The following is a 26,567-nucleotide window of genomic DNA, read 5'->3' as shown; positions in this document are numbered from 1 at the left end:
CACAAAATACTTGCAAATCGAATCCAGCAGCACATTAAAAGAACTATAAACCATGACTAAGTAGGATTTATTCCAGGTATGCAAGGATAGTTCAACCTAAGAAAATCAATTAATGTAATACATGATATCAATAAATCAAAGCAGAAAAACCACATGATCATCTTGTTTGATGCAGAAAAGGCATTTGACAAAATTCAACATCCTTTCTTGGTGAAAACACTTCAAAGGATAGGAATAGAAAGTAACTTCCTCAACATGATAAAGGGAATATATGAAAAACCCATAGCTAACATCATCCTCAATGGGGACTGAGAGCTTTTGGTCTAAGATTAGGAACAAGACAAAGATGCCCACTGACGCTACAGTTATTCAACATTGTGCTGGAAATTCTAGCCAGAAACAAAAAGAATTAGACAAGCAAAAGAAATGAAAGGTATCCAAATTGGAAAGGAAGAAGTAAAACTCTCACTGTTTGCAGATGATATGATACTATATGTCAAAAATCCTGAAAAATCTACAGCAAAGCTACTAGAGCTAATAAATGAGTACTGCAAAGTGGCAGGGTATAAGAGCAACACCCCAAAATCAGTAGTGTTTCAACACACTAGTAACGAGCAATCTGAGGAGGAAATTAAGAAAAACACTCCATTTATAATAGCAATCAAAAGAATAAAATATTCAGGAATAAATTTATCAAAGGATACAAAAAACTTATACACAGAAAACTATAAGAAATTGTTAAAAGTAATCATAGAAGACCTAAATACATGGAATAGCATACCATGTTCATGGATTGTAAGACTAAATACAGTTATGATGTCAAATCTACCCAAATTGCTTTATAAATTCAATGCAATACCAATTAAAATCCCAACAACTTACTTTGCAGAAATAGAAAAACTAACAGCCAAATTTATTTGGAAGGGCAGGGTGCTGCAAATAGCTAAAAATATCTTGAGAAAGGAAAAATGAAGTGGTAGGTCTCACACTACCTGACTTTAAAGCATTTTATGAAGCAACAGTAGTCAAAACAGCATGGTACTGGCATAAAGATAGATATCTGACCGATGGAATAGAATAGTGTTCAGATATAGACCCTCTCATCTATGGACAATTGATCTTTGATAAGGGAGTGAAGCCAAGTCACCTGGGATAGAGCAGTCTTTTCAATAAATGATGCTTGGAGAACTGGAAAGCCGTATGCAAAAGAATGAAAGAGGCTCCATATCTCATACAAAAAATCAACTCAAAATGGATTAAATACGTATACATTACTGCTAACATTATAAAACTTTTAGAAGAAAATGTAGGAAAATATCTTATAAAACTTGTAATAGGAGTCAATTTCCTAGACCTTATGCCCAAAGCATGAGTGAGCATTGAAGAAAGAAAAAGATAAATAGGAACTCCTCAAAGTTAAACACTTTTGTACACCAAAGAACTTTGTCAAGAAAATAAAAAGGCAGTCTATGCAATGGGAGACAATATTTGGAAACCACATATCAGATAAGTGTTTATTATCAAGAATATATAAAGAGAGTCTTCAACTCACTAATAAAAAGACAAATGACATAACTAAAAATGGGCAAAAGAACAGACACTTCTCAGAAGAGGAAATGGCTAAAAGGCACATGAAAAGATGCTTAACTTCACTGACTATTAGAGAAATGCAAATCAAAACAATAAGATATCATCTGAAATCCATTAAAATGGCCATTATCAAAAAAACAGAAAACAACAAGTGCTGGAGAGGATGTAGAGAAATAGGCACCCTTATCCACTGTTGGTGGGAATGTAACATGGTACAACTGCTCTGGAAGGCAGTTTGGCAGTTACTCAGGAAACTAAATATAGAATTGCCATTTGATCCAGCAATACCATTGTTAGGTATCTATTCAGAGGACATGAGGGCAAGGACACAAATGGACTTTTGCACACCAGAATTATTTATGATTGCCAAGAAATGGAAACAGCTCAAATGTCTAGCAAAAGATGAGGGCTAAACAAGCTGTGGTATATACATACAATGGAATATTATGCAGCTATAAGACAGAATAAAGTCAGGAAATATTTAACAACATGAATGGACTTTGAAGACATTACGCTGAGTGAAATTGGTCAGAAACAGAAGGACAAATCCTATATGGTCTCACTAATATGAACTAACATTAAAGAGTGAACTTGGAGAATTGAAGTTAAGAACACAGGTTATCAGGAGATAGAAATAGGGTGGAGATTGGGCAATTGGTGCTGAAGGAATACGGATTGTGCAAGAGGACTGATTGTAAAAATTCAGAAATGTATAGCACAATACTACCTAATTGCAGCACAATAACGTAAGTACACTAAATGAACCTGAATGTGAGTCTGATACAGGGAGAAGGGCTGGGGGCATATATGAAAACAGAAGGAAAGTTAGAGGATAAAGAGATGGTATAATTCAGAATGCCTAGAGTGGACAATGATGGTAATCAAATGTACAAATTAAAAAATGTTTTTGCATGAGGGAGTACAAGTGAATGTCAATATTGCAGGATGTTGAAAATAGGTGGTATATGGGAAGTACAATCAATGCAAGCTAGGGTCCATAGTCAACAATCATATTGTTATGTTTCCACCGAATGCATCAAAGGCATTTTGCCAAAACTAAATGTCAATAGGTGGGGGGAGGGTAGGAAGGGGATGTGAAAGGTGTTTGGATTCTTTGTGGAAGAAAAGGAAATGTCTTCAGATAGAGAGAGTATGGTGGCGAAGGCATGTCTACACACTTAGGTTGGATTGTATGATGTGTGAATAAAACTGTTTAAAAATGAACAGAGAGAAACAAGTGCTAGAGAAAATGCAGAGAAAGAGATGTATGTACCTATTCGCTGTCAGTAGAGAAACAGAGGTGCAGCCCCTTGGAGGGAAGTGGCTGGTTCCTCAGGAAGCTAGGGGAGGGTCTGCCATATGATTCTGAAACCGTGTTGCTCAGTATATATCTGGAGGAACTGAGAGTAGGGACATATATGGACATTTTCACACTGGAGTTTATCGTGGCAGTGTTCCTGATCCACAATGAATGCAGGTGACCTAAGGGTATGATGACTGAGGAACAGAAGGGGGAACTGTGGTATATACATATACAATGGATTACTGAGTGGCCACAAGAAGGAATGAAGTTGTGAGGCATGCAATGAGTGAATGAAACTTAAGGACTGTATGTTGAATGAAATGTCAGGAACAAAAAGCAAATTTTATCATGTCTCAATCATATGGACTAACTATAATAAAAAAATTCACTGAACTAAAGTCAAGAGCATAGGTTATCAGGTTGGGGCTTGTTGCAAAGGGTAGTAGCTTGTAAGCTCTTACAGCAGTCATATATATTCAAGAGGTATAACTGTTATTATAAATTCTGAGATACTGAGCTGTTTGTATATAACATGGTCATTCCAAAAAACTTTTCGGGAATTTATGTGACACATGAGGCTCAGAGTTAGAGCTCTGAAGCTACAAAAGACAGCACAACCCCATAGAAGAATTGTTTTAAAAGTTGAAAAGTGATTAGACTTCAAGTAAAGATATGAATGAAACTGATCTGGATAGGACTAAGGTGTACCAGAATACAGGGTAAAGGATGACATCATCCATATTTTAAAACTTCAACTTTTGTGTGAGACTGAAGGGAGACATGTTTATTGGGTGCAAAATTTATATTTTGGTAGGGTATTTCCTAATTTAACTTGTAGGGTCAGTTTAGTTGAACACCATAAGTACATAGAATCTTGAATAGGGTGTGAGATTTTGTTGGTTTATCTAGGCTAGTGTGACGCCTTGATATATCCCATAGTAATTTTGGCAGTGAATAAAAAAGTATTTGCAGGGGTATGAGGGAAGTTCATGCCATGCGGGGGACCCAGGTTTGATTTCTGGCCCATGCACTTCCCAAACAAACAAGTAAACAAACAAATGAAAAACTAAACCAAACCAAACCAAAAAAAAATTCAACAAATGGTGCTGCAATAAGGGGATACTCATATGGAAAAAGCATGAAATGTGACCCCCCCCACCATACAACATACAAAGAAAAAAAAAGTATTTGCTAAGTCCTCTTGAGGGACTGGGGAGAAAGGAGGAAATAGTCAACTTCCCCAGTTGGAGGATTTCTGATACTCTCATAAACAGTGGTAACAGCCAGATCAATAGGCCAAGCCCTTGATCTTGGGTTTCACACCTATGAAACTTATTTCTGCAAAGGATAGGCTAAGTGCACTTATAATTACGCATAAGCGTTGCCCCCAGAGAACCTCTTTTCTTGCTCAACTGCGGCTTCTCTCTCTAAGCCAACTTGGCAGGTATATTCACTGCCCTCCTTCCTACGTGGGACATGACTCCCAGGGGTATAAATTTCCCTGGCAATGTGGAATAGAAATCCCAGAATGAGCCAAGACCTGGCATAAAGGGATTGAGAAAGCTTTCTTGACCAAAAGGAGGAAGAGAGAAATGAGACAAAATAAAATTTCAGTGTCTGAGAGATTTCGAACAGTGTAGAGATGTTATCCTGGAGGCTATTCTTATGCATTTTATAGATATTCCTTTTTAATTTATGATGTATTGGAGTGGGTAGAGGGAAGTACCTGAGACTGTTGAGCTGTATTCTAGTAACATTGATTCTTGAAGATGATTACATAAAGATATAATGCTTATAATGTGACTTTGTGATTGTGAAAACTTTGTGTTTGATGCTCCCTTTATGCAGGGTATGGAAAGATGAGTAAAAAATAAATAAATAATAGGGCCGACAAAGGGTAATATAAATTGTGTAGATTGACGTACTGATGATCAATTAGAGGAAAGGATAAGGGGTATGGGATGTATGAATTTTTTCCTTTTATCTTTTTCTGGAGTGATGCAAATGATCTGAAGATGATTATGGTGATGAAAACACAAGTACATGATGATATTGTGAGCCACTGATTATACACCATGTATGGAATGTATGTGTATTAAAATTTCTCAATAAAAATATTTTTTTTAAAAAGAGGTAAACTGCTTTGGAGAGACAAAGAGATGGTGTGTTTGAATCTGTGGTATATCCCAGAAGAGCCATATCCTTTAATCCTCATTCAATATTGCTGGATATGATCTTTTTGGTTGTTTCCATGGAGATGTGGCCCACTCAATTGTGGGTGGTAACTTTTGATTTGATGGATTCCATGGAGAAATGTCTCCAGCCACTCAAGGTGGCGTTGCTTACTGGAGCCTTTAAGAGGGAAACATTTTGGAAAAACTTTAGAGCCAACAGAGCCACGGGAGTCCACACATCAAGAGACCTTTGGAGATGAAGAAGAAAAATGTCCCCGGCAGAGCTTCATTAAAGAAGAAGCATGAAGAGAAAGCTAGCAGACATTGCCACATTTCCAGTTGAGAGAAAAACCCTGAACATCATCAGCCGTCTTGAACCAAGGTATCTTTCCCTAGATGTCTTAGATTGGATTTTTCTATAGTCTTGCTTTAATATTAGACATTTTCATGGCCTTCGAACTGTAAACTTGCAATTGAATAAATTTCACTTTTAAAAAGCTGTTCCGTTTCTAGGTATTGCATTCTGGCAGCTTTCAAACTAGAACAGATGGAAGTAGTATCACCTGCAATTTTAACCCCCTTTACTTCTTTCTTATGTTCTCTCATCCTCTTTCATACTCTATTGCTATGTTCAAAGATTTGCATTCTAAGAAATGAACTTGGAAGACTTTACCCCGTTGGATTTCTTTTTTCTCTGACTTATTTTATTCTGTATGATAAGTCCTTTTAGTGCAATTAATTTCTTTTTCTCAAGTTTTCTATTGCTGCTCATAAAATAGGAAAACATTACCTCTCAAAAGTCTGGGGAAGAAACCCTCTGCCCTTTTCTCCCCACACTTTCATCCCGACTGGCTCCTCCTCGAGGGAGAAGAAAGAATGTGTCTGACGGGAAATTTGAGAGGAGTCTGAGATCCCCCGGTGCAGGTTCTGGCCCAGGGTTAGGTGTGGCCTAACCATGCCCCTTTAGCTGGTTGCCCCCAGCTCTCCACGTGGGAAACTCAATAGGGCAGTTCTCTGTCCGCTCTACTAGTGTCGAGATGGGGAACCTAATTCACAGGAGGTAGAGCAAAAAGCCCATTTGGTCCTGGGTGCATGAGGCATTTTGCTGTCCAGTTTTACTCTTAGTGAAATTGCTATCTGGATCCCTGTCTGACTCCTGTCCGTTTTCCTATTAGTTCAGAACTTCTAAAGCAGACAGATAAGTTGAATTGGCTCCCTCATAACCGTACCCAACATATTAATTACACTTCTAATTTTAACCTACAATTTAGTGCTTCATTTTATCAGAATTTCATGTTGAATTGGATGGATGAGGAGACGGACTGGTGAATTTATAGATGTATGCATAAATTAATATGGTCTTGATCACTAATTACATCATGTATCTGTGCCATGTAGCCAATAGAAGAGAAATCCCCTCATGTGCTGGATCTAAGGTTTGTGCTTGTATTACAAATCAATTCCCTGGATCACATTTCTGCACAAAATAGCCATTCATTAATACTCATCTGTAACAATAATATTTTATAGAAAATTGCAGTTTAAAAAAGGGCATACACATACAGCCTTTCAGTGCTTACAAGGATACTATGAGGTTGAGAAGATTATTATTCCTATTTTTCATTTAAAAGAACAGATGGCAAGAGCTAAAGGACTGGCCCAAAGCCACTCAATAGTTAGTCGAAGAGCCCCCGTTGCAGCTCAGATCCTCAGACTGGAGCCTTCTCTGTCACCCTGCTTCACTGAATGATCATTATAACCCCTCATTGTGTTTTACAGGCATGCCTCATTTTACTGTGCTTCACATAACTGATCTTCACAAATATTGCCTTTTTCACAAACTGAAGGTTTATGGCAACACTGCATCAAGCAAGCCTACCAGCACCAATTTTTCCAATAGCACATGCTCACTTTGTGTCTCTATGTCACATTTTGATAATTCTCATAATATCTCAAACTCTTCATTATTATTATATCTGTTATGGTGATCTGTGATCAGCAATCATTGATGCTACTATCGTAATTGTTTTCAGGTGCCGCAAATCACATCCATATAAGAGAGGGAAGTTAATCGGTAAATTTATGTATTCTGAACGCTTAAATCACCAGCCATTACCTCATCTCTCTCTCCCTCTCCTCAGGCCTCCATATTGCCTGAGACACAATGATATTGAAATTAGGCCAATTAATAATTCTACAATGGCTCTGTCATGGTCAGGGACATGTGTCAACTTGGCCTGGTGGTGGTACCTGTTTGTCTGGTTGGGCAAGTGCTGGCCTGTCTTTTGTTATGAGGACATTTCATAGAATTAGATCATGATCACGTCAGCTACATTCACAGCTGATTCCATTTGTAATCAGCCAAGGGGAGTGTCTTCTTTAATGAGTGATGCTTAATCTAATCACTGGAAGCCTTTTAAGGAGGATTTAGAAGAGACAGGTTCTCTCCCTGCTTTGGTCAGCAAGCCTCTCTTGTGGAGTTCATCCAGACCCTCCATCAGAATCGTCAGCTTCACAGCCTGTCCTACAGATTTTGGATTCTACATTCCCACGGTTACATGAGACACTTTTATAAATTTTATATTTATGAATATTTCCTATTGATCCTATTTCTCTAGAGAACCCTAACTAATACAGCCTTTAAGTGTTCAACTGAAAGGAAGAGTTACACTTCGAATCAAAAGCTAGAAATAATTAAGCTTATCGAAGAAGGCATATTGAAAGCCAAGGTGGGCCAAAAGTTAGACATCATGTGCCACACAATTAGCCAAGTGGTGAATGCAAAGGAAACGTTCTTGAAGGAAATTAAAAGTGCTACTCTAGTGGACACATGAATGATAAGAAAGTGAAACAGTCCTATTCCTGATGTGGAGAAAGTTTCAGTGGTCTGGATAGAAGATCAAACCAGCCACAGCATTCCTTTAAGCCAAAGCCTAATCCAGAGCAAGGCCTAATTCTTTTCAATTCTATAAAAAATGAGAGAGGTGAGGAAGCCACAGTAGAGAAGTTTGAAGCTAGCAGGGATGTTGGTGCATCAGACTTAAGGAAAGAAGCTGCCTCCGTAGCATAAAAGTACAAGGTGAAGGAGCCAGTGCTGATGTAGAAGCTGTATCAAGTTATCCAGAAGATCTAGCTAAGGTAGTTGAAGAAGGTGACTACACTAAACTACAGATTTTCCATGTAGATGAACAGCCTTCTATTGGAAGAAGATTCTAGGACTTTCACAGATAGACAGGTGAAGTCAGTTCCTGGCTTTAAAGCTTCAAAGGACAGGCTGATGCTTTTGTTAGGGGCTAATGCAGCTAGTGACTTTAAGTTGAAGCCAAATGTTCATGTACTATTCTGAAAATCCTAGGGCCCTTAATAATTGTGCTGAATCTACTCTGTCTGTGCTCTATAAATGGAACAGTAAAGCCTGGATGACAGCACACCTCTTTACAACACAGTTTACTGAATATTTTAAGCCTATTGTTGAGATCTATTGCTCAGAAAATAAAGATTCCTTTCAAAATATCATTGCTCATTGACAGTGCACCTGGTCTCCAATAACTCTGAAGGAGATATACAAATTTAATGTTATTTTTATGCCTGCTAATACAGCGTCCATTTTGTAGCTCATGGATAAAGGAGTAATTTTGATTTTCAAGTCTTATTACTTAAGGAATTTTGTAAGGCTATAACTGCCTTTAAAAGTGATACCTCTGATGGATCTGGGAAAAGTCAATTGAAAACCTGGAAAGGAATCACCATTCTAGATGCCATTAAGAACATCCATGACTTATGGGGGGAGGTCAATATATCAAAATTAAGGTGTTTGTAAAAAGTGGATTCCAGCCCTTATGGGTGACTTTGAGAGATTCAAGACTTTGTAGAGGAAATAACTGAAGATATGGTGGAAATAGCAAGAGAACTAGAATTAAAAATGAAACCTGAAGATGTGACTGAAATGTTGCAATCTCATGATAAATCTTTAGCAGATGAAGAGTTGCTTCTTACGGCTAAGCAAAGAAAGCGGTTTCTTGAGATGACCTCTACTCCTGTAGATGATGCTGAGAACATTGTTGAAATGACAGCAAAGGATTTAGAATGGTCTATAAATTTAGTTGATAAAGCAGCAGGAGGGTTTGAGAGGATTGACTCCAACTTTGAAACACATTCTACTAAGAGTAAAATGCTATCAAACAGCATCACAGGCTACAGAGAAACCTTTCGTGAAGAGTCAGTTGTTGTAGCAAACCTAATTGTTGTCTTATTTAAGAAATTGCCACAGCCACCCCAACCTTTGGCAACCAGTCAGCAGCCATCCACATCACGGCAAGATCCACCACCAGCAAAAAGACTGCATCTTGCTGAAGGCTCAAGTGATGGTTAGCATTCAAATATTTTTAAATTTAGATACACACATTGTTTTTTTGGACATAATGCTAGTGCCCACTTAACAGACTACAGTATAGTGTAGTTATAACTTTTGTATGCAGTGGGATACCATAGAATTCACGTGACTATCTTTTTTGGATCGTCACCTTATTGTGGTGGTTTGGAAACACGGCGGGGATACCTCTGAGGCATGCCTGTATTTCACCAGCATTGAAATGTTACAATTTAAAAACTACATGGTTTTGGTAGAAGGTGAGCCTTCCTCCATGAACTCAGAAAGAAATCACAATACTTCAGGAAAGCAATCGCAATGTAATTAAGCATGAGGGCAGGGAACTCTGTTTAATAGCTGGCACTTATCGATCCTTTGTTCTAAGCACTTCTGTATATCATCTTACTCAATCTTCACAAGCAATCCTAGGAGGTGCATACTTCTATTATGCCCATTTTACAGATGAATAATATGAGGCACAGGGAAATTGAGGGCCTGGCCCAAATTCATCTGATGAGAGTGATAGAGGAGGAACTCAAATCAAACAGTTTTACTACCAGAGCTCAGGAAATATAGTGAAAGGATTTTCAAGAATGGCAAGTCTCCAGTTGCCTAATAAACAAAGGGTGAGAAATCATCTTGCAGTATATATGAGACAACAGAAGAGAAAAGAGATGGGCAACAGAAGAAAAATAAGGGCAACTTACTTGGATATACAAATACAAATGTTTGCTTAGCCTTTCCTGGCTAGAAAAACTCATTCTTTATCTAAGAAGGGATTAAGGGAGCAAAGCTAGATTCTCTCTTGTATGATTCACCTGTTGTTTGTTCTTTAGGATAATGAATTATCTCTAAAAAACCAATCGAAGTAGAATACTATAAATTTAGTGCCTGAAGTTATTCAAGAGAAAAACTCTTTTCAAGCAAATCCATATATTAAGAATGGAGAGAGGGCCTACCTTTTTATATAATGTTTCAAGTTCTGCCTTAGAGTCCTGCTCCTGTGTTAACACGGGTGGTCTCGAAGGAAATGGTTTGATGGGGTTTGGCAATGCAAGGATCCTGCCATCATCTCCAAACCATCTTCTCCCCTGCATTCAAGCAGAGGGATGTATAAGTTTCTTCTAATTGGACAGAACAAGGTTTAAACAACATTTTTAAATGAATTATATCTGCAGGAAACTATTGTGTGAATGGATACATTTCATGCCCTGACCGAACTTTCAAAATCTCTGTTTCATTAGAAATCAAGACTTCACTATACCCTGCTACCACATTTAAAGATTCAGTCTGTCCCACAAAAAAGCTTAAATGAATGCATAAGAAAAATTTTAATTTCTATTCATTAAAGATTTAAGGGAAAAAAGCCATAGGAAAAAACTTGAAATCGAGAACATTCTATGCATGAAATGAAAAAGTTGTATGAATTGGGAAAAGGTTGCCAATATTTTATTTAGCAGGAGAAGCCCCATCCAGCTAAGAGAAGATGAGTTTTGAGCAAGCTAGAGGTTGTGTTGTTTGAGGATCATTAAGTGAAATGATAGAAAAAGTTTTTTTAAAAATGAATCACTTGGGGCAGGCCACGGTGGCTCAGCAGGCAGAGTTCTTGCCTGCCATGCCAGAGACCTGGGTTCGATTCGCAGTACCTGCCCATGCAAAAAAGAAAAAAAAAAAAAAAAAAGCCACTTGCTGTGAACCATACCCTCAAGAGGGAAAGAATACAAGAGGCGAAAACACTGTCCAGGTAAGAAGGAAGCACTTTTATGAAGATGGTGCACAGTGTGGCTGGGGACCTTCATAGTGTGGGCTGCTACCTCTCCTTGGGACCCACAAATACATCTTGGTTCAGGACCCCGTGTCAGCATGGTGAGATAAAGCCCATTCCAGTAGTAGAAGGGGACTGCAGGTACTTTCTTTCTCCTAGAGTCTGAGCAAATCTAAATATTCACCAGAAGCAGTTTAATTCCAGTGGGCATGTTTTATGACATCTGGTCTACCCCAGTACCATGGATTGAGATGCTCTACCCATTAGTGAAGATGACTTTGTTCTGGCTCTTCTCTATGTAAGTAAAACATCCCTCCATCCAGGATTTGAGCTGTGGGTTTCCAATGCTGACTCCAACACCAGGTAGGTGTTACTCCTTCTGACCACACCTGTTGGGAGTGGGAGCCTATGTACTTACAGGCTCCTGTGTCAGCAACCTGTTCTCCATGATGTTCTGATTACTGCGCAGCACCATCGGTCTTTCACCAATATAAAGGCCTTCATCTTCCAAAAACCTGGGCTGCACATTCTCAGGAAGCTTTTTATAGGTAGGCACTAGATAGTTCATTTAAAAAGACAGAGATGTTAGTGTCAACCTAAACATTTCAAGTTGCAATTTAGTGAATTAAAACAACTGCGAGAGATTTAATTTATAATCCTGGAAATGGCACATTTTCCAAATTAATTTGTGGAGGCAGAATCAAGAAACAGATGCATGCATTTACTTACTATAGCATGGTGTTGAGGCATGTATTTAAGGGATAATGCCTAAATAATCGATACATGATCCACCAGTGTGGTGCAGTGAAAAGAATGTAATATTCAAATCAAAGGACCAAGTAGGAGTTCTAGCTCTAGTGCTCATTAGCTGAGTGAATTTGGTCTAGGAATTAATTTGGAAAAATTAAATAATGTAAAGTGTGAAAAAAAATTTTTTTAATTAAAATGTTTGGGTGCATAAATGTGACCATTACATCATTTATTTGCTCACTCATTAATTTATTCATAAACAAATTTTACTGAGAGCTTCTTTGTGCCATGACTTCCTAGGCTCTGGGGATTCAGGCAAGGCTGTGTTGTTTTGGAGCCTGGATTCTAGTGGGAGTGGCAGGCAGCCACAATAACAAAGATCTAAACTAGGTAATTTCAGAGTGGTAAGTGCCGTTCAGAAAATACACATATGGCAGTAAGTAGAGAGGGGAGGAGATAAACCTGAGCAAGAGCTGAGAAGAAAAATTTTCCTCATCCTTGAAACGTGAAGGCTCACATGGAAGGAGCTGGTGGCAAGAGGATACACAAGCTCCAGGTGACCAGGCTTGGATTCTAGCTTGGATTCTATCTATTCAAGACAGGTGGGGCCCTCCGAGAGGGTCAACACGGGGAGTGGATTTGCAGTTCTTAAAAGAGCCCTAGGCTTGCTGCATGAAGAATTGGCTAGAGGAAAAATAAGGGAACCCAAGAGGAGAAATAAGAGAACCCAAAAGATGCTGACCTGGATGGAATTTGGGACCTAATGATTAATGGTAGATTTTTTAATAATTATGTCGCCCTACTCAAATCTCTGAATGTGCTCATTTTCCTGGGTGTGGCCATTTGGACAATCTTTCATCCCCTTGAAAAACAACCAAAGCCAGTAGTCCTAGAAAAACATAACTTTGGACCTTCAATAAGCAGAGCAATCTATTGTTTAACTCTTGTTCCTGTTCTCACTCTCCATTGACATGTCTAGATCTCAGTTCACCATCTCAGTTCTTACAAGTTTTTGATCAAAATGTTTTAAACACTGACCCACTGTGCATGTATTTATTGGTTATAGATGTGTACTATTGTGCATACAAAATTAAATTAGGAAAGGGTAAGAGTAAAAATAAGTAGAAGTCTTAACATTAATTTCTTATACCCTCAGAGAGGAGGCTGTCTGTTTTGGAGACCATTACTCTAAACAATAACAAGAATGACAGCAATAGTGATGAAAGTCATTATTTTTGATGGCCTACCACGTGATAGACAAAATACTAGGTGTGTCATTCATATTGTTTGCTCAATGCTCACAATCAAAGTAAATGCTCACCATCATTTCATAAGGTAGTTTTGATTTCTCCTTGCCTTCAGGTGAGGCAACTGAGAATAAAGGAATTTGTGCAAGGTCAGGAGCTGGGTCTGTTTAACTCTCTATCTCCTCCTTGCTTGGCCATGGGGCCATCTCCTCACAGGGTTCTCCTTCCAGATCAGAGCAAGGAAGAAATGGGATCCTTCCTCAGCTTCCTTTCTCAGAGCAAGTGCATTCAGGGCTCCCTAAACCTCTTCCACGGCCCCTGCCAGTCCTTCTTATGGGTCCTTTCTAAACCTGGCCCTGGGGGAGTTTGATTATCATCTAATTCCATCCCTGCCCAGGTGGTCTCTAGGTAGGGATTAAAGAGTGAGTCTCCGGAGCAAAAATACAAGTGACAAAGCTCCTCCCTGGCCGAGACCATTGCAAATGCATTTTTCTCTATCTGCAAGAGACATCATTGCCCACTGCGGCCAGGTGTGTGGCCTCTGGAGCAGACCACTTAGGTTGGAAACCCATGGCCATCACTTTACCAGCTTCATGATTTGGATCAATGCCCTTATGTCTTGGTGCTTCTGCTTCTTTGTCAGTAAAAGAGGCACAATGAAGAACGCATCTTGCAGTGCTGAGTAGGGTCTCGTTAGTTGATAAACATTAGACATTTAGAAGAGTACATGAAGAGTAGTAAGAGTACAAAATGAATTCTTAAATTTCTTATGATTGTAAAGTCATAATCTCGGGGTACTTTTGCCAGCTATCTATTTTAAAGGAAACTTGGGATGTTGCACAAATTCCAAAACTTTGGACATACATGTTTCAAAATGACTTATTAAGTGAAATAAATAATAATTTGTCCTTGAGTCAACATGTAATGGGTACATGGACAGAATGTGAGAAATAAATATAAAATTCAGTTTCCAAAATTCTATCAAGATCTTCCTTCTCCTTTCCTCTCCCTCCCATCTTTAAGCAGAGAGAAAAGGTGGGATAAGCCTGGGTCCTCCCCCTTACCAGCCAGTGGGGGCTCTATTATATTTTGCAGAACTGGGTTAGAATGAGATCCCTCAAGCACACTCAGGAGGAAAAGAAATCAAGAGGAATAAAAAAGAGTAAAAGGAAACCTAAGCCAGAAAGGAAGTAAGAAGCAGAAGTTTATCAAACTTTCTCGGCTCTAGTACCTAGTCTGTTTCCCAGGGGATAAGCCACCCTGGCCAGCTCAAATCTCCAAGGCCTACATACTCTTAGCCTCTAGAAGTGGCTATTAATTGAAGAAGGGGCTCGCACATCCTTAGATTTCTCCTGGCGCTCTAACAGTGTCTGTTGAATGGATATTTTTCCCATGCTCAATGTATTTCTTTCGTCTGAAAATATCCTGATTATTAAATCTCATTAGGAATTGGAGTCTGTCATGGATATTGGACATCCTCATTTCATTTGAAGGAAAATAAAAACACCAAAGCCAAGTGGGCAAATATAAAGAAGTACCTGTCAGCCTACTGGGTATAAATAAGATTTCTTTTTCCATCTGCATCCGAGCATGGGCACTCTCATAGTCTGCAGGTCTGACTGCCACAAAATCTTCTGCCGCTTGGTCTAAGCCCAACAGGAAGTCGTCAACATCTTTCCCATCAAGTAGCCCTTCCTCATCCTGTGTTATGTTAAAAGATAACAAGAAAAGGTCATGATAAGAGTACTAGTTCACTTAGAAAAATAATTGATGGTATTGAATTCATCACACTTAACATATGCTACCTTTTCCTTTATTTATTTATTTATTTTTTAGTGAAAACGTAAAATGATATGGACTTTCATATTTAACCAATGGGTTTTCTTTTATTGCTTTTCACTATTCCACATACCTGGAAGACGTCAAAATCCCAGTGGGCTAAGGTCAGAAGAGAAGAGCTAGGTGAATCAATCAAAATCTCAACAGATCTGGTCTCTTTTGAGGGTGCTTATTCTTGGACCTTTTTTCAGAGAAACTGGGCTCACATATAGTATTTGTTTTTCTTTTCTCTTTTTTTTTTTGCATGGGCAGGCACTGGGAATTGAAACCAGGTCTCCAGAATGGTAGGCAAGAACTCTGCCTGCTGAGCCATCGTGGCCCACCCGACATATAGTGCTTTGGACATTCCACGTAGCACCGACCCAAGGGCCCTTGCTATCCAACTTGTGGGGTGAAATCAAGAGCCACTGAAAGTCAGGTGAAGCTAGCACTCCCTTCGCTTTCCACTACACTAAGACATGGTTGAGTTGTTCTGAGTGGTGGAAGCAGGTTTGGCCTCAGTCACTTTTTTTTTTACATGGGCAGGTACCGGGAAACCAACCCGGGTCCTCTGGTATGGCAGGCAAGCATTCAAGCATTCTCGCCTGCTGAGCCACCATGGCCCGCCCCTCGGTCACTTTCTTCTTCTCTAGGATATCTTTTTCCTTGTCCTCCTTCCCCTCTGCATTACCATCAGGATATTAAATACCGTTTGATGGTCTCCTCCTTGCACAGGTGCTCCTTCTTCCCTCTCTTCCTCCCCCTCTTGATTTGTGGCATCTCTTCTTTTTGTCTTTGGTTTTTCCTCTGAGTCCTCTGGTTCAGGGTCAAAGTTGAAAGTAAAGAAGTTATAGGCCTGCTCTGCAGAAGGGAGGCCAGGAGGAATCTAAGGAGGGAGCGATAAAACGTTCAGATTATATTTGGTGAAATGAACTCCATACAATTAACCAGCAGCTGTCCTGATGCTTATAGAATCAGACATATTCTAGGCCCACGGAGAGGATCATCTTTGAAGGTCCAAAATTACTGGTAATGAACCGTAACAGATGCAACAGCCAGCTGTGGCCTCTTTTAATTGGTTACTTTTTGATAAACTGGCAATTATTTGCCTTCCTGTAAATTTTATAAAGCACATACATATTATTTAAAGCCATAAAAGCCTTAGAAAATATTACTGAAATGCCAAAAGGAGATTCCTTGTGTGAGAAGCCAATATGTTTAACTGTAAGCAATAAAGGATTTTTAAAAATAAACAGCATTTTATTGGTTCTTCTTGAGTTCGTAGCCCTCCTGTTTCCCCATAATGAAGGCTGGTGCAACTTCAGAGCTGAACAATCTTATCATGAATGTGTCCTGCCTATTTCACCCCTTGCCCCTCCAAACTCAGGCATACTCTTATTTCTCCACCTAAATTTCAGGCCTTTTCAAAGTAGGAAGCATTTCTCATTCTTCCTTCTTTGCATATGTCATAGTACCAGGAATCTGATTATGTAGATAACCATTTCTTATTGGATATCTTAAAAAAACAAAACAAACCATGCTTTTAAAAGACAGGATTTCTCACCGGGGGTTTAGACTTGATTTTTCTTACAGAATCACGGAACTTTACTCTTGAGTGGGGGTCATCTTCTTTTTGAATTCTTAATATCTCTTTGCCTGGCTATATGAATAGAAAAAAAGGATAAGCCACTTAAATAACAATAAAAACTGAAACTGTTCTGACATGAGACTTAGTCCTCAAAAGTCTTGTCTTCTGGCAATTGATGCATCTCATCATTGCTAAGGAATGAGATGCTTATAAAGTTCAAATATATATGAAGGTTAAGGTTACAGAATATTTTCTTTTCTCTTTTTAATATATTTTTAATATTCTGTTTTTAATATATTTAATATATTTTAATGATATATTTTTAATAAGGCAAACCTTCACACATACACAGTCCACACATGGTGTATAATCAGTGGCTCACAATATCATTATAGCTGTGTATTCATCACCATGATCATTTTTAGAACATTTGCATCACTCCAGAAAAAGAAATAAAAAGAAAAAAGAAAAAAACTCATATATCCCTTATTTTACCCAATTTATTTTAGCTCTTATCTCCCCTATTATTTATTTAATTTTTATCCATATTTTTTTACTCATCTGTCCATACCCTAGATAAAAGGAGCATCAGACACAAGGTTTTCACAATCATACATAGATTACTTTCTTACTTACTTCTCTCTCAAGACTAAAAGTATATAAAATATAACAATCTACTAAACCCTAAAATGAAAGTTGTTATTTTATCCTGTAGATCAATAGGTTTTTTTAGTTCATAGAGGATCATTTCGAGTCAATGAGGAAATCTGCCTACAAATAAGTTCAACATAAAGAAAATAAGTTCAACATTAGAAAAAAGACCCAGAGGTGCCTTTCCAAGGTGCCCTGTGACCTGCTCCCCACACTGGCCAGCTAAACCTTTTGCCTATACTTGCTTGATGTGATAATACCCATTATGGCTTCCTTTCCTTCTCTGCTAGCCAGTCTACCAGATCTATTTGGATGCTTTTCCCATCTCATCCTCATCTCACCTTCTGCTCCACCACTTCCAGAGCCCAGTTCCTCTGCCTTTTTCACTGGGCACAACCCAAATGCCAGGCTTTCCTTTTGAGCAGTTTTAAGCCATTTCAGGAATACATATAGATATTCCTAATAAGAAGGCACTTACTGATTCTACCTGTGATGGAAGCATTATAATTGTTATCTAGACTGAGACATTTCACAGCCATGGAATAATTTTCATCCAACAAGCATGGTGTAGTATATCTTCCTGGGAGACTTTAAACACATCCTTTCTAAGCTCTACGTGTTCTTCAAGACCATACACATCTCACTTCCTTTCTCAGACTTTTCTACCCTAAAATGAACTCTCTTTTAAAGAATCTTATTAGTCTGAGTCTGACCAGGCACTGTTCTATAGAGATTTGTGATTAAAACCATGGGCTCTGGAGTCCCACTGCCTGGCTTTGGCTCCCAGACCTAGCATTTATAGCTTAGACCACTGCCTGTGAAGATTAAATAAGGTCAAGTCCCTCACTAAGGCACCTACTTGTGGCTCATTAATGGTAGCTATTGTTCCCACATTATTCGTTTTCTTTATTACGTGTCTATCTTTTATTTCCCTAGATGGGAAGCACAAAATATGACTATAAGTATTTTATTTTAGTATAACAGACACCAAAGTCTGAAGCAAGGGATTTGGGGGCTGTAGTTTATTTTCAGAAGTGATACCCATTGTTCTAGGTTGCCTGCTGCCAGAATGCAACACACCAGAGACTGGTTTTTAATAAAAGGGGATTTGTTTCATTGGTTCTTCAGAGGAAAAGCAGCCAATTTTCAACTGAGGTTCTTTCTTATGTGGAAAGGCACAGGGTGATCTCTGCTGGCCTTCTCTCCAGGCCTCTGGGTTCCAACAACTTTCCCCAGGATGGTTTCTTTCTGCATTGCCAAATGCCTGAGTTGAGCTGTGAGTGCTGAGATGAGGTATGCTGAGCTGCTTGGGCTGTGCTATGTTGCACTCTCTCATTTAAGCACCAGCCAATTAAATCATACATCATTCACTGCAGCAGGCACACATATGTTTCAGAATAGCTGAGCGGATAGTTTTGCATGTGTTTCAGAATAGCTGAGTGGATGACCACAGCTCTTCTTGAGAGGTAGAAGCAACCTTGGAACAAAACTTAGAGATTCCTACTCCAGCTAAGAAGTGGTGATGTAACATTTCAACTATGTACAACTGGGTGTTCCCCTATGGCTGGAATAAAATGGAGGCTGACAGGTGGGTGTTATCTACCATCATATCAAGAGAACATATGCAGTTCCCATTTCTGGGAAACTCTGTGCTTTTCCCACTTTGTCATTTTGCAGCATAAAGGCGAAACAGCCATCTACCAACTCAATCATACAAAAGTTGAAGCTGTGCGAATGAGTGGATTCCAAAGAGCAATGCAAAGGAAAGCAGTTATTATTTGTCTTGGTAAATTCCCAAGTTTTAAATGTTGCTTTTAAGGATGAGAAAAGAAGTATTTTCTTTCCTTAGAGTAAGAATAAAATAAACAAATGATGAAAAGAAAAAACTGCAATAGAATAAAGAACAGCTACTTGTGCTTAGTCAGGAAGCCTTTCTAAGATTCTGCTCTGTCCAGTCCCCTCCTAAAGCAGGGCTAAGACTGTCTCATTGTATTGTCTCTGTCTGCTGGTTTGAAAGGAAGTATGCCCTCTAGAAAAGCCATGTTTTAATCAAAATATCATTTTGTAAAGGCAGAATAATCTCTATTTGATACTGTTATGTTTGAAACTGTAATCAGATCATCTCCCTGGATGATGTGATTTAGTCAAGAATGGTTGTTAAATTGGATTAGCGGATGACATGTCTCCACCCATTTGGGTGGGTCTTGATTGGTTTGTTGGAGTCCTATAAAAGAGGAAATATTTTGGAGCATAAGAAATTCAGAGAGAGCAGAGAATGCTGCAGCACTACGAAGCAGAGTCCACAAGCCAGCGACCTTAGGAAATGAAGAAGGAAAATGCCTCCCGGGGAGCTTCATGAAACAGGAAGCCAGGAGAGAAAGTAGCAGATGATGCCTTACTTGCCATGTGCCCTTCCAACCGAGAGAGAAACTGTAACTGTGTTCGCCACGTGCCTTTCCAGATGAGAGAGAAACCCTGAACTTCATCAGCCTTCTTGAATCAAGGTATCTTTCCCTGGATGCCTTAAATTGGACATTTCTATAGACTTGTTTTGATTGAGACATTTTCTCGGCTTTAGAACTGTAAATTAGCAACTCATTAAATTCACCTTTTTAAAAGCCATTCTGTTTCTGGTATATTGCATTCCGGCAGCTAGCAAACTAGAACACTCTGCTTCTGTTCTGCCTGTCTCAGCATCCCCTGTCTCCTATAGAGGATGTAAAATGGACCAGGAGTCCACACAAGAGAAGGGAGAGAAGCCACAGGTTGCTGTGAAGATGATGATATTTAAACACAAGACCAGGCAGAATCTCTAACACTAGTCATTTAGAAAATGAAGTAAGTAGGTTAAATTTGTCATGGCAAATGTAAGGAGAGTTGTGTTTTATTCTGTTTCTCCTTATCTCTCTACACTTTCATGATAATAAAGGATATTAGGTTCAGACAATATAAATTCACTGGATTGTTTCATTGTAATGAATGATGGTTTATTATAATATTCATGTTCTTGATCAAAAAGCTTGTAATTTAATTCTTATTAAAGTTTAAAAAAATTAAAAGTAAATTATATTAATATATTGAAGGCCATTAAATATACTTAAGATGATTGAAGGCATTTAAATTCTAAGGAACCATTATGTAGAATATAGTATAATATAGATAATGTATTTTACATAATGATAATACAATATAATGTAAAAGTAATAATTACATTCAATTCCAATTCAGCAATTAAATATTCAGTGCCTATCATCATATGTGCCACTAGGAATTCTTTCTAGCCTTTAAATTTCTTGTTCTTCTGAAAAGGTTTTATGGCCCTCTTCTAGTTTGACCTAAACAATGCCGAGTCTCATTGTTTTTACTATGGAATGATTATAAAATATATTAGTTCTATCTCTCTCTTGTAAACTACTGATCAATATATTTAGTTCCCTAAAACACATCCTAATCTGCATTATCTTGTGGACACCACAAATCTTTATGTATTCTAGATACCAGTATTTTATAATATATATAATTTGCACACATTTTCTCCCATTCTGAGGGTTTTTTCACTCTCTTGATGGTGTCCTTGGACACGTAAGTTTTTAATCTTGATGAAGTCCAATTTATGCATTTTTTTCTTTTGTCACTTGCACTTTTGGTGCCATATCTGAGAAACCTTGTCTAATCCAAGACAGTTCAAATATTTCATAACTGGACTGCAAGGCTGGAGTCAGGAGTCCTTTCTGTGGCTGCCTCTGGCTTCCACCACCCTCACTGTCTGTAAACACAATTGTCACCCTCACTGAGCTCCTCCAGGGCACAGTCTTACTGTCATCTACATGTGCCCTGAGCTTGCTGGATGCCTGGCAGGAAGGAGTCCCCCATACATGGACTGGACAAATAGAATACGGGAAGGGACTGTTCTTGGGTATCCCTGACAACAACCCAGGCCCACACCTAGAGAGACTTGGGTCCTGTCTTGTGGATGCGAAGCATTCAAATGTTCCACGTTGTTTCCCAGTCTGATGTTTACATGTTCTTGGAGATAATGTTTGGCTTTGTTCTCTTGCCCACTGAGTAGAAAATGAAAAGAAATGCAAGCAAAAGCAAGCAGATGTTTGTGTGGGTGAATGTGGCTTATTCACCAAAGAATTCCTAGCTAGTTTCTCCTTTTCCTCTCTGATTTTAGAGCCTATAATATTAGCTAATGCTTATACGGGGAGTGTTTACCATGGAACGGGTACTGTTTGAAATGCTATAACATGTATTAGCTCATTTAATCCTTAAAACAATACTGAGAATTAGGTTCTAGTATTAGCCCTATTGTACCAAGGTGGAAAGTGGGGCCCAGACAATAGATAAGTTATGTGTCCAAGATCACACAGCTAATGAATGGAGCTCCTAGCATCTGACCCAGGGCAGGGGAGGTATGCAGCTGTGCTCTTCATGTGCTATACTTTTTGAACAATGGATATAAATGGGCCCCTTTTAAATTATTGCTTCTGGATTTGAGATGTATGTTTCAAGAAACATGCTTGTGAGATCTTCTGTGATGAAAACACGATCCATCGGGTCTAAGGACAAGGCAGGTGATGTGTGCCTCAAATCCGTAAGAATGGCTCTTAAGGGATATGGAGTACAATAAACATATAAACCAAGGCCCTGCTCATAAGAAGAAAAAGCTTAGCAGGAAAAATAAATACCCTGTAAGCCAAAGGAGTATATTCTTTCCTCTGAAAGTTCCAGCTTTACTTGGGATATCATTACTCATGGCTCATGGACAAGTGAGCGCTACCATGATTTGGTGAAGTGATCACACTCAGAAGGTGGAGACGAAGCCAGAGTCAAGGGAGCAGAACCCGCTGGTGGTGAGCCAACTGGGCCAACACTGAGCATCGCACGCGTGCAAAAGTAAGCAAAGTGCTTGTGTCTAGCCAATGGGATTTCAGCCATTTTTTTCTTTATTTTCCAACATTTAAAAAATATGGTCTATTTTATTCCAATTTTTTTTTAAATTTAAGAAAACAAACAATACACTTAGAACCACCAACAATGGATATTAGTTAGCTTAGCCATAGGCATATTTAGATAAAATACCATATAATTATCGTAAAACTTGTGTTTGCTCAGTAAGTTTCAAAAACCAGTTTAAAATTAAGGCAACAGAAAAAATATGGCCTATTTATAATGAAGAAAATAAGTTAGACTTAAAGATAAGAAACGTTTCCTCTGTAGAATGGATCCTAAAAGCACATGGTAAATTGTCATAAAGCTGTTTCATTGGACTCTTTGAGCATTTCTAGTGGAGAGCCACAGACTCCACTCTTACATAAACAAGACTGAAACTTTCCTTGTAATTGTAAAATCAGTGGCTGGTTCGGGATGAATACAGGGGAAATTTTATCACATCTTATCACATAAAGAGAAAAGGCATAATCTAAGAAATTGATGGTTTCTTTGTGATTGCACTACAGAAATGTCCCTAAAGCCTGTGCTTATTGTTTTCATTGGTTAAAAAGAAAAATAAAACCAGATTAGACTTTGCATATGCCTCATTGAGCCATTTGCTCTGTTGCTTTTTGTCTTCCTTTGTCTACCTTCTCCTACGTTTGCCCTTCATCTCCCTCCCTGACAAATCCTTCTGTCTTTGTCTTTGATTGGCTTTCTTTCTTCCTCATAGTCCTCACGTGCCTATAGGGTTTTCTCCAAATATGAAAACCTCCTCATTCAGTCTTCTTTCCCTCTGGAAATAAAGGCACTCTGAAAATTTCAAAACTCTCCACAGTGCAACTGCTTCCTCAATCTATTTTTCCAGGCCTGGTCCCTTGCTCTCTTTGTGTCTCTGGACAAGCACACTTTGGGACTACCTGGTTGCAACTCTGACTCAAAGGAAAATCACCCAGTGCATCCAAACCATCTGCCCATCCTTTTGTCAATAGCTTTCCGTGGCTCATAGAGAACCACGGAAGTTTCTTTCTCATCAAAGCACATTCTGGCCTTACTTCCTACTGCACTCATCTCTCACTCTTCTTCCCGGCAAAACCCCTGGACTCAGCAATGCTAACCCAGTGAGACAGACACAGGATCAAATCCTGATCGTACCATAGACATGCTTTATAATCTATGCAGCCATCCAGAACTTCCGTTTCCTTGTCATCAAATGTGAATGAAAATCATAACACCTTTCCCTTAATGTTATAGGGATAATGAACTGTGATAATGTGAGGAAAGGCTTGCCAAAGTCCCTCGCACAAAGGGCTACTATATAAATTGTCACTATTATAATTAATAGTGAACATTAATACCTCCTCTCTACATAGCTCTGTTCTTGAAAAGTTTGCTGACAATTTTATATTCTGCTTCAATGTCTTTGAACGACCACAAAGTAAAGATCGCCCATTTCTTACCTCCATGCCAAATCCAGTCTCCAATTCCTTTTCACTGGGACTGCGTAAGCGCCTAGGTCGTGGTGTGGGAATTTCCTGTAGCAAAGCACTTTCCGCTTTGGACTAAAAAAGTCAAATGGAAAATTATTGCTATAAAATGTCAGTCATGTTATGAAATCCTCAGTCACTTACAGTCTCATTGGAAAATAACCAGTAAAAAATACTGGGTCTCTTTAAAGGCTAAAAGTAAGGGAAGTGATTTAGAAAAATGACATTAAATTCTTCTTTTGCATACTTTTCATCTGTGCCAATGTAAAATACTACATTAGCATTTAAAACATGAAAGATGCATTTAATGGTATTCAAATACATGCGGTCTGGAGCAAACAAAGCAAGCTAGACAAGACCCACTGCAATCAACACCAAACTAAATATTCATGTGAATTCTCTCACCCTTGCAGCTTGTAATTTCTCCCTCATGCGTTCCCTCATGGAAAATTCTGCAAAGCCTGTTCTGGACGCTGAAGGAATTGGAGGTAAGCCTAAGAAAATAAAGGAAAATTAAACAAAACAACATTTTCTTGAAAGGGAAGATTAAATTAAAAAAACAAAACAAAGCAAAGAGAATGCAATTTATTTTGCACATTTAGTACTTCACACACGCAAACATGAAATAAAATTGACAACGTGTTTTTGACACACTGAGGGTATGTTTTGGCTTCTCTGAGACTGGCAGCAAACCCTAGATCCAGCCAACTCTGTCCCATGGAGTCAACTAAGAAGAATGCGAATGGCACATGACTGTTGAACACTTCCCAATTCAATTACCACTGTGAAAGAGGCTCTGGGATGTGTTCATTGGAGAAAGGAGCTTGTCAGGTGAATGGGTACATAATGAGCTTGGGGTTTCAGGGCTCAACTTGCAATCAGAGAAACCTTTTCTGCAGGCCAAACCTGCAGCCCTGAGCTGTAGCATAGACAACAGATATTTTGTACATATTATAGGAATTTATGTACAAATATCATGAGCGATTGGGCAGCTATTATGTGTCAGGCACTCTGTTGACTATTTTCTCATCAGTCTTCATTCCGTCCCAGCTAGCAGGGTGCAGGTATCATTTCCATCACATTCTGAAGGTGAAGACTCTGGACACACTGTGTGATCAGTGACCAGCTCTATGATCACCCACCTCTTTTGCGGCATGCTTGGAATTTGGTCCCAGGACTTTGGCCCTCCAATGCTCAACACCATTAGAAAGGAGATGGATATAAACATGGAATGTTTGGGAAACAGTGTTAGCCTGGTTGGAGCAGAGGATCTCTACTAGGGAGAAGTAGGCAATAAAATTGTAGGAGTTTGGGAGCCTCAGGTGTCATGCCAAGGTGTCGAAACTCTACTCTCCAAGCAGTGGGAAAGTCTTGAAAAATATGGGAGAGAGGAGGCAGTGAATGCAAGCAGCATTTTCTGAAGCTGCACCTGGGGCTGTGCAGGATGGTTGAGGGGAATGGGTGAGGCACCAGCTAAGACACCTTCACGTGAATAATAAGGAAAGGAGGTCGGTGGGAATAATTGACAGAGGCTGCAAGAAGGAAAATATAATAGGACCTGACAACAATAAGTAGGTCTGTTGTAGGGTTCTCAGCAGCAGCAGCAGCCTCTTCTGGGAACTTGGGCCCCTGCCAGATTTACTGAATCAGACTCTGGGTGGGGCCCAGCAATTTGGCTTTATAATGTACACTTAAATTTGAGAACCCCAGGTATAGAGAAAGAAGGAGAAGGTGAAGATATTGGAGCTTTTGATGAAGGTGATCAGGAATTCAATGCTACTGAAAGAAGAGAAGGGAAGGGAGAAGCAGGCTGGGAGGTAGCAGGGTGGGTTTGTTTTGAGACAAGATGAGTCTGGGGTGCTGGCAGAATGTCGAAATGTGTACCTGTCCAGGAGACGGAGCTCTGGGAGAGGGACAGATAAAGACTCGGGATGCATTGCTTCCTGGGTGAGTGTTAGAGCATTGAGCACGTGAGTCCTCACACAGACAACAGCACCGTGAAGAGGTGCAGGCTAGCAAGGAAAGAAAAAGAGGTAGAAGGAAAGGTGGCAGAGAAGGAATTGAAGAAGGAAGACGCCAAAGATCTCTGTTCGCACTGAGCTTCAGATTCTACTAGCATCTGCTTAGTGCTAATAAAGAAAATGACAACAGGCTTTAAAGGATGTTTCTGCAGCATGGCCCCTCAGCTTCTTGGGCTGTGTTTTCTTCCTTTTGGGTGTTAGAATGATACAAAATACTACTCGTATCATGCCCCAAACGTGTCACTTGTTTAGTGCCTGCACAAAGACATGAAATAATCATGGTAAAGTTGATTGTTGTGCATGCTTGTGTTGAGATCTAAAGTTCTTAAAAGAATCTCAATCAGCCCAGTGAAATGGCCTACGGCATGAATTCTGCCACTGAGCCACCATCACACTGCCCTAGGGCATTCTTTTTAAACTCACAGAAATAATATTTGTCTTTACTTTCCATGCCATATAGATCATTCTCTGTTATAAACGCTCAGAGTCCCTATACATTCCCTTCATAGCATTTATCATATTTTGGATTTATATATTTGTGCAGTTATTTGATTTATTTGCTTCCTCTCCGAGGTTCTAAGCCACAACGGGCTGGGACATTGTAAGTGCTGATGAAATATATGTAGAATGCCTGAAAGAATAAACAAGGGTGTTTAGCTTGGACTTTTTAGTGGTTGTCAATCCTCTCCTCTGGGGGACTCCTTGCTTGCCCCCAAAAGAGAAGCCCTTCTTGTTAATCAAACCTCTCTTTGAACGTGAAAACTCATCTTGATTTATTAACCCTGTTTATTATTATTATTTTTTAAGTTGAGCCTTTCAACTTTAACTTAAAACAGCTACTACCTGGACTTGGTTCATGAAGAATAATT

At 39.1% G+C, this 26,567-nt stretch overlaps 1 protein-coding gene across 5 annotated transcripts in view; it reads right to left on the bottom strand.

Annotated features, from left to right (window-relative positions):
• CC2D2A (coiled-coil and C2 domain containing 2A) overlaps nt 1-26,567 on the bottom strand; it is a 268,775-nt gene that overhangs the window by 97,999 nt on the left and 144,209 nt on the right. For all 5 annotated transcript variants that reach the window (XR_013165772.1, XM_077136434.1, XM_077136433.1 and 2 more), the window contains 7 exons: nt 24,083-24,171; nt 23,651-23,752; nt 16,581-16,676; nt 15,726-15,902; nt 14,737-14,899; nt 11,620-11,756; nt 10,396-10,527 (listed from right to left, as the gene is read on the bottom strand). Coding sequence is in view for 4 of the 5 variants with exons in the window: in XM_077136434.1 (XP_076992549.1) it covers nt 10,396-10,527; nt 11,620-11,756; nt 14,737-14,899; nt 15,726-15,902; nt 16,581-16,676; nt 23,651-23,752; nt 24,083-24,171 (896 nt within the window). In the remaining variant the exon portion in view is untranslated. The remainder of the gene's footprint in view (nt 1-10,395; nt 10,528-11,619; nt 11,757-14,736; nt 14,900-15,725; nt 15,903-16,580; nt 16,677-23,650; nt 23,753-24,082; nt 24,172-26,567) is intronic.

Source organism: Tamandua tetradactyla, chromosome 19 (assembly GCF_023851605.1).
Source record: "Tamandua tetradactyla isolate mTamTet1 chromosome 19, mTamTet1.pri, whole genome shotgun sequence".
Lineage (NCBI taxonomy): Eukaryota > Metazoa > Chordata > Mammalia > Pilosa > Myrmecophagidae > Tamandua > Tamandua tetradactyla.
This window is presented reverse-complemented; position numbering and strand designations above follow the sequence as displayed.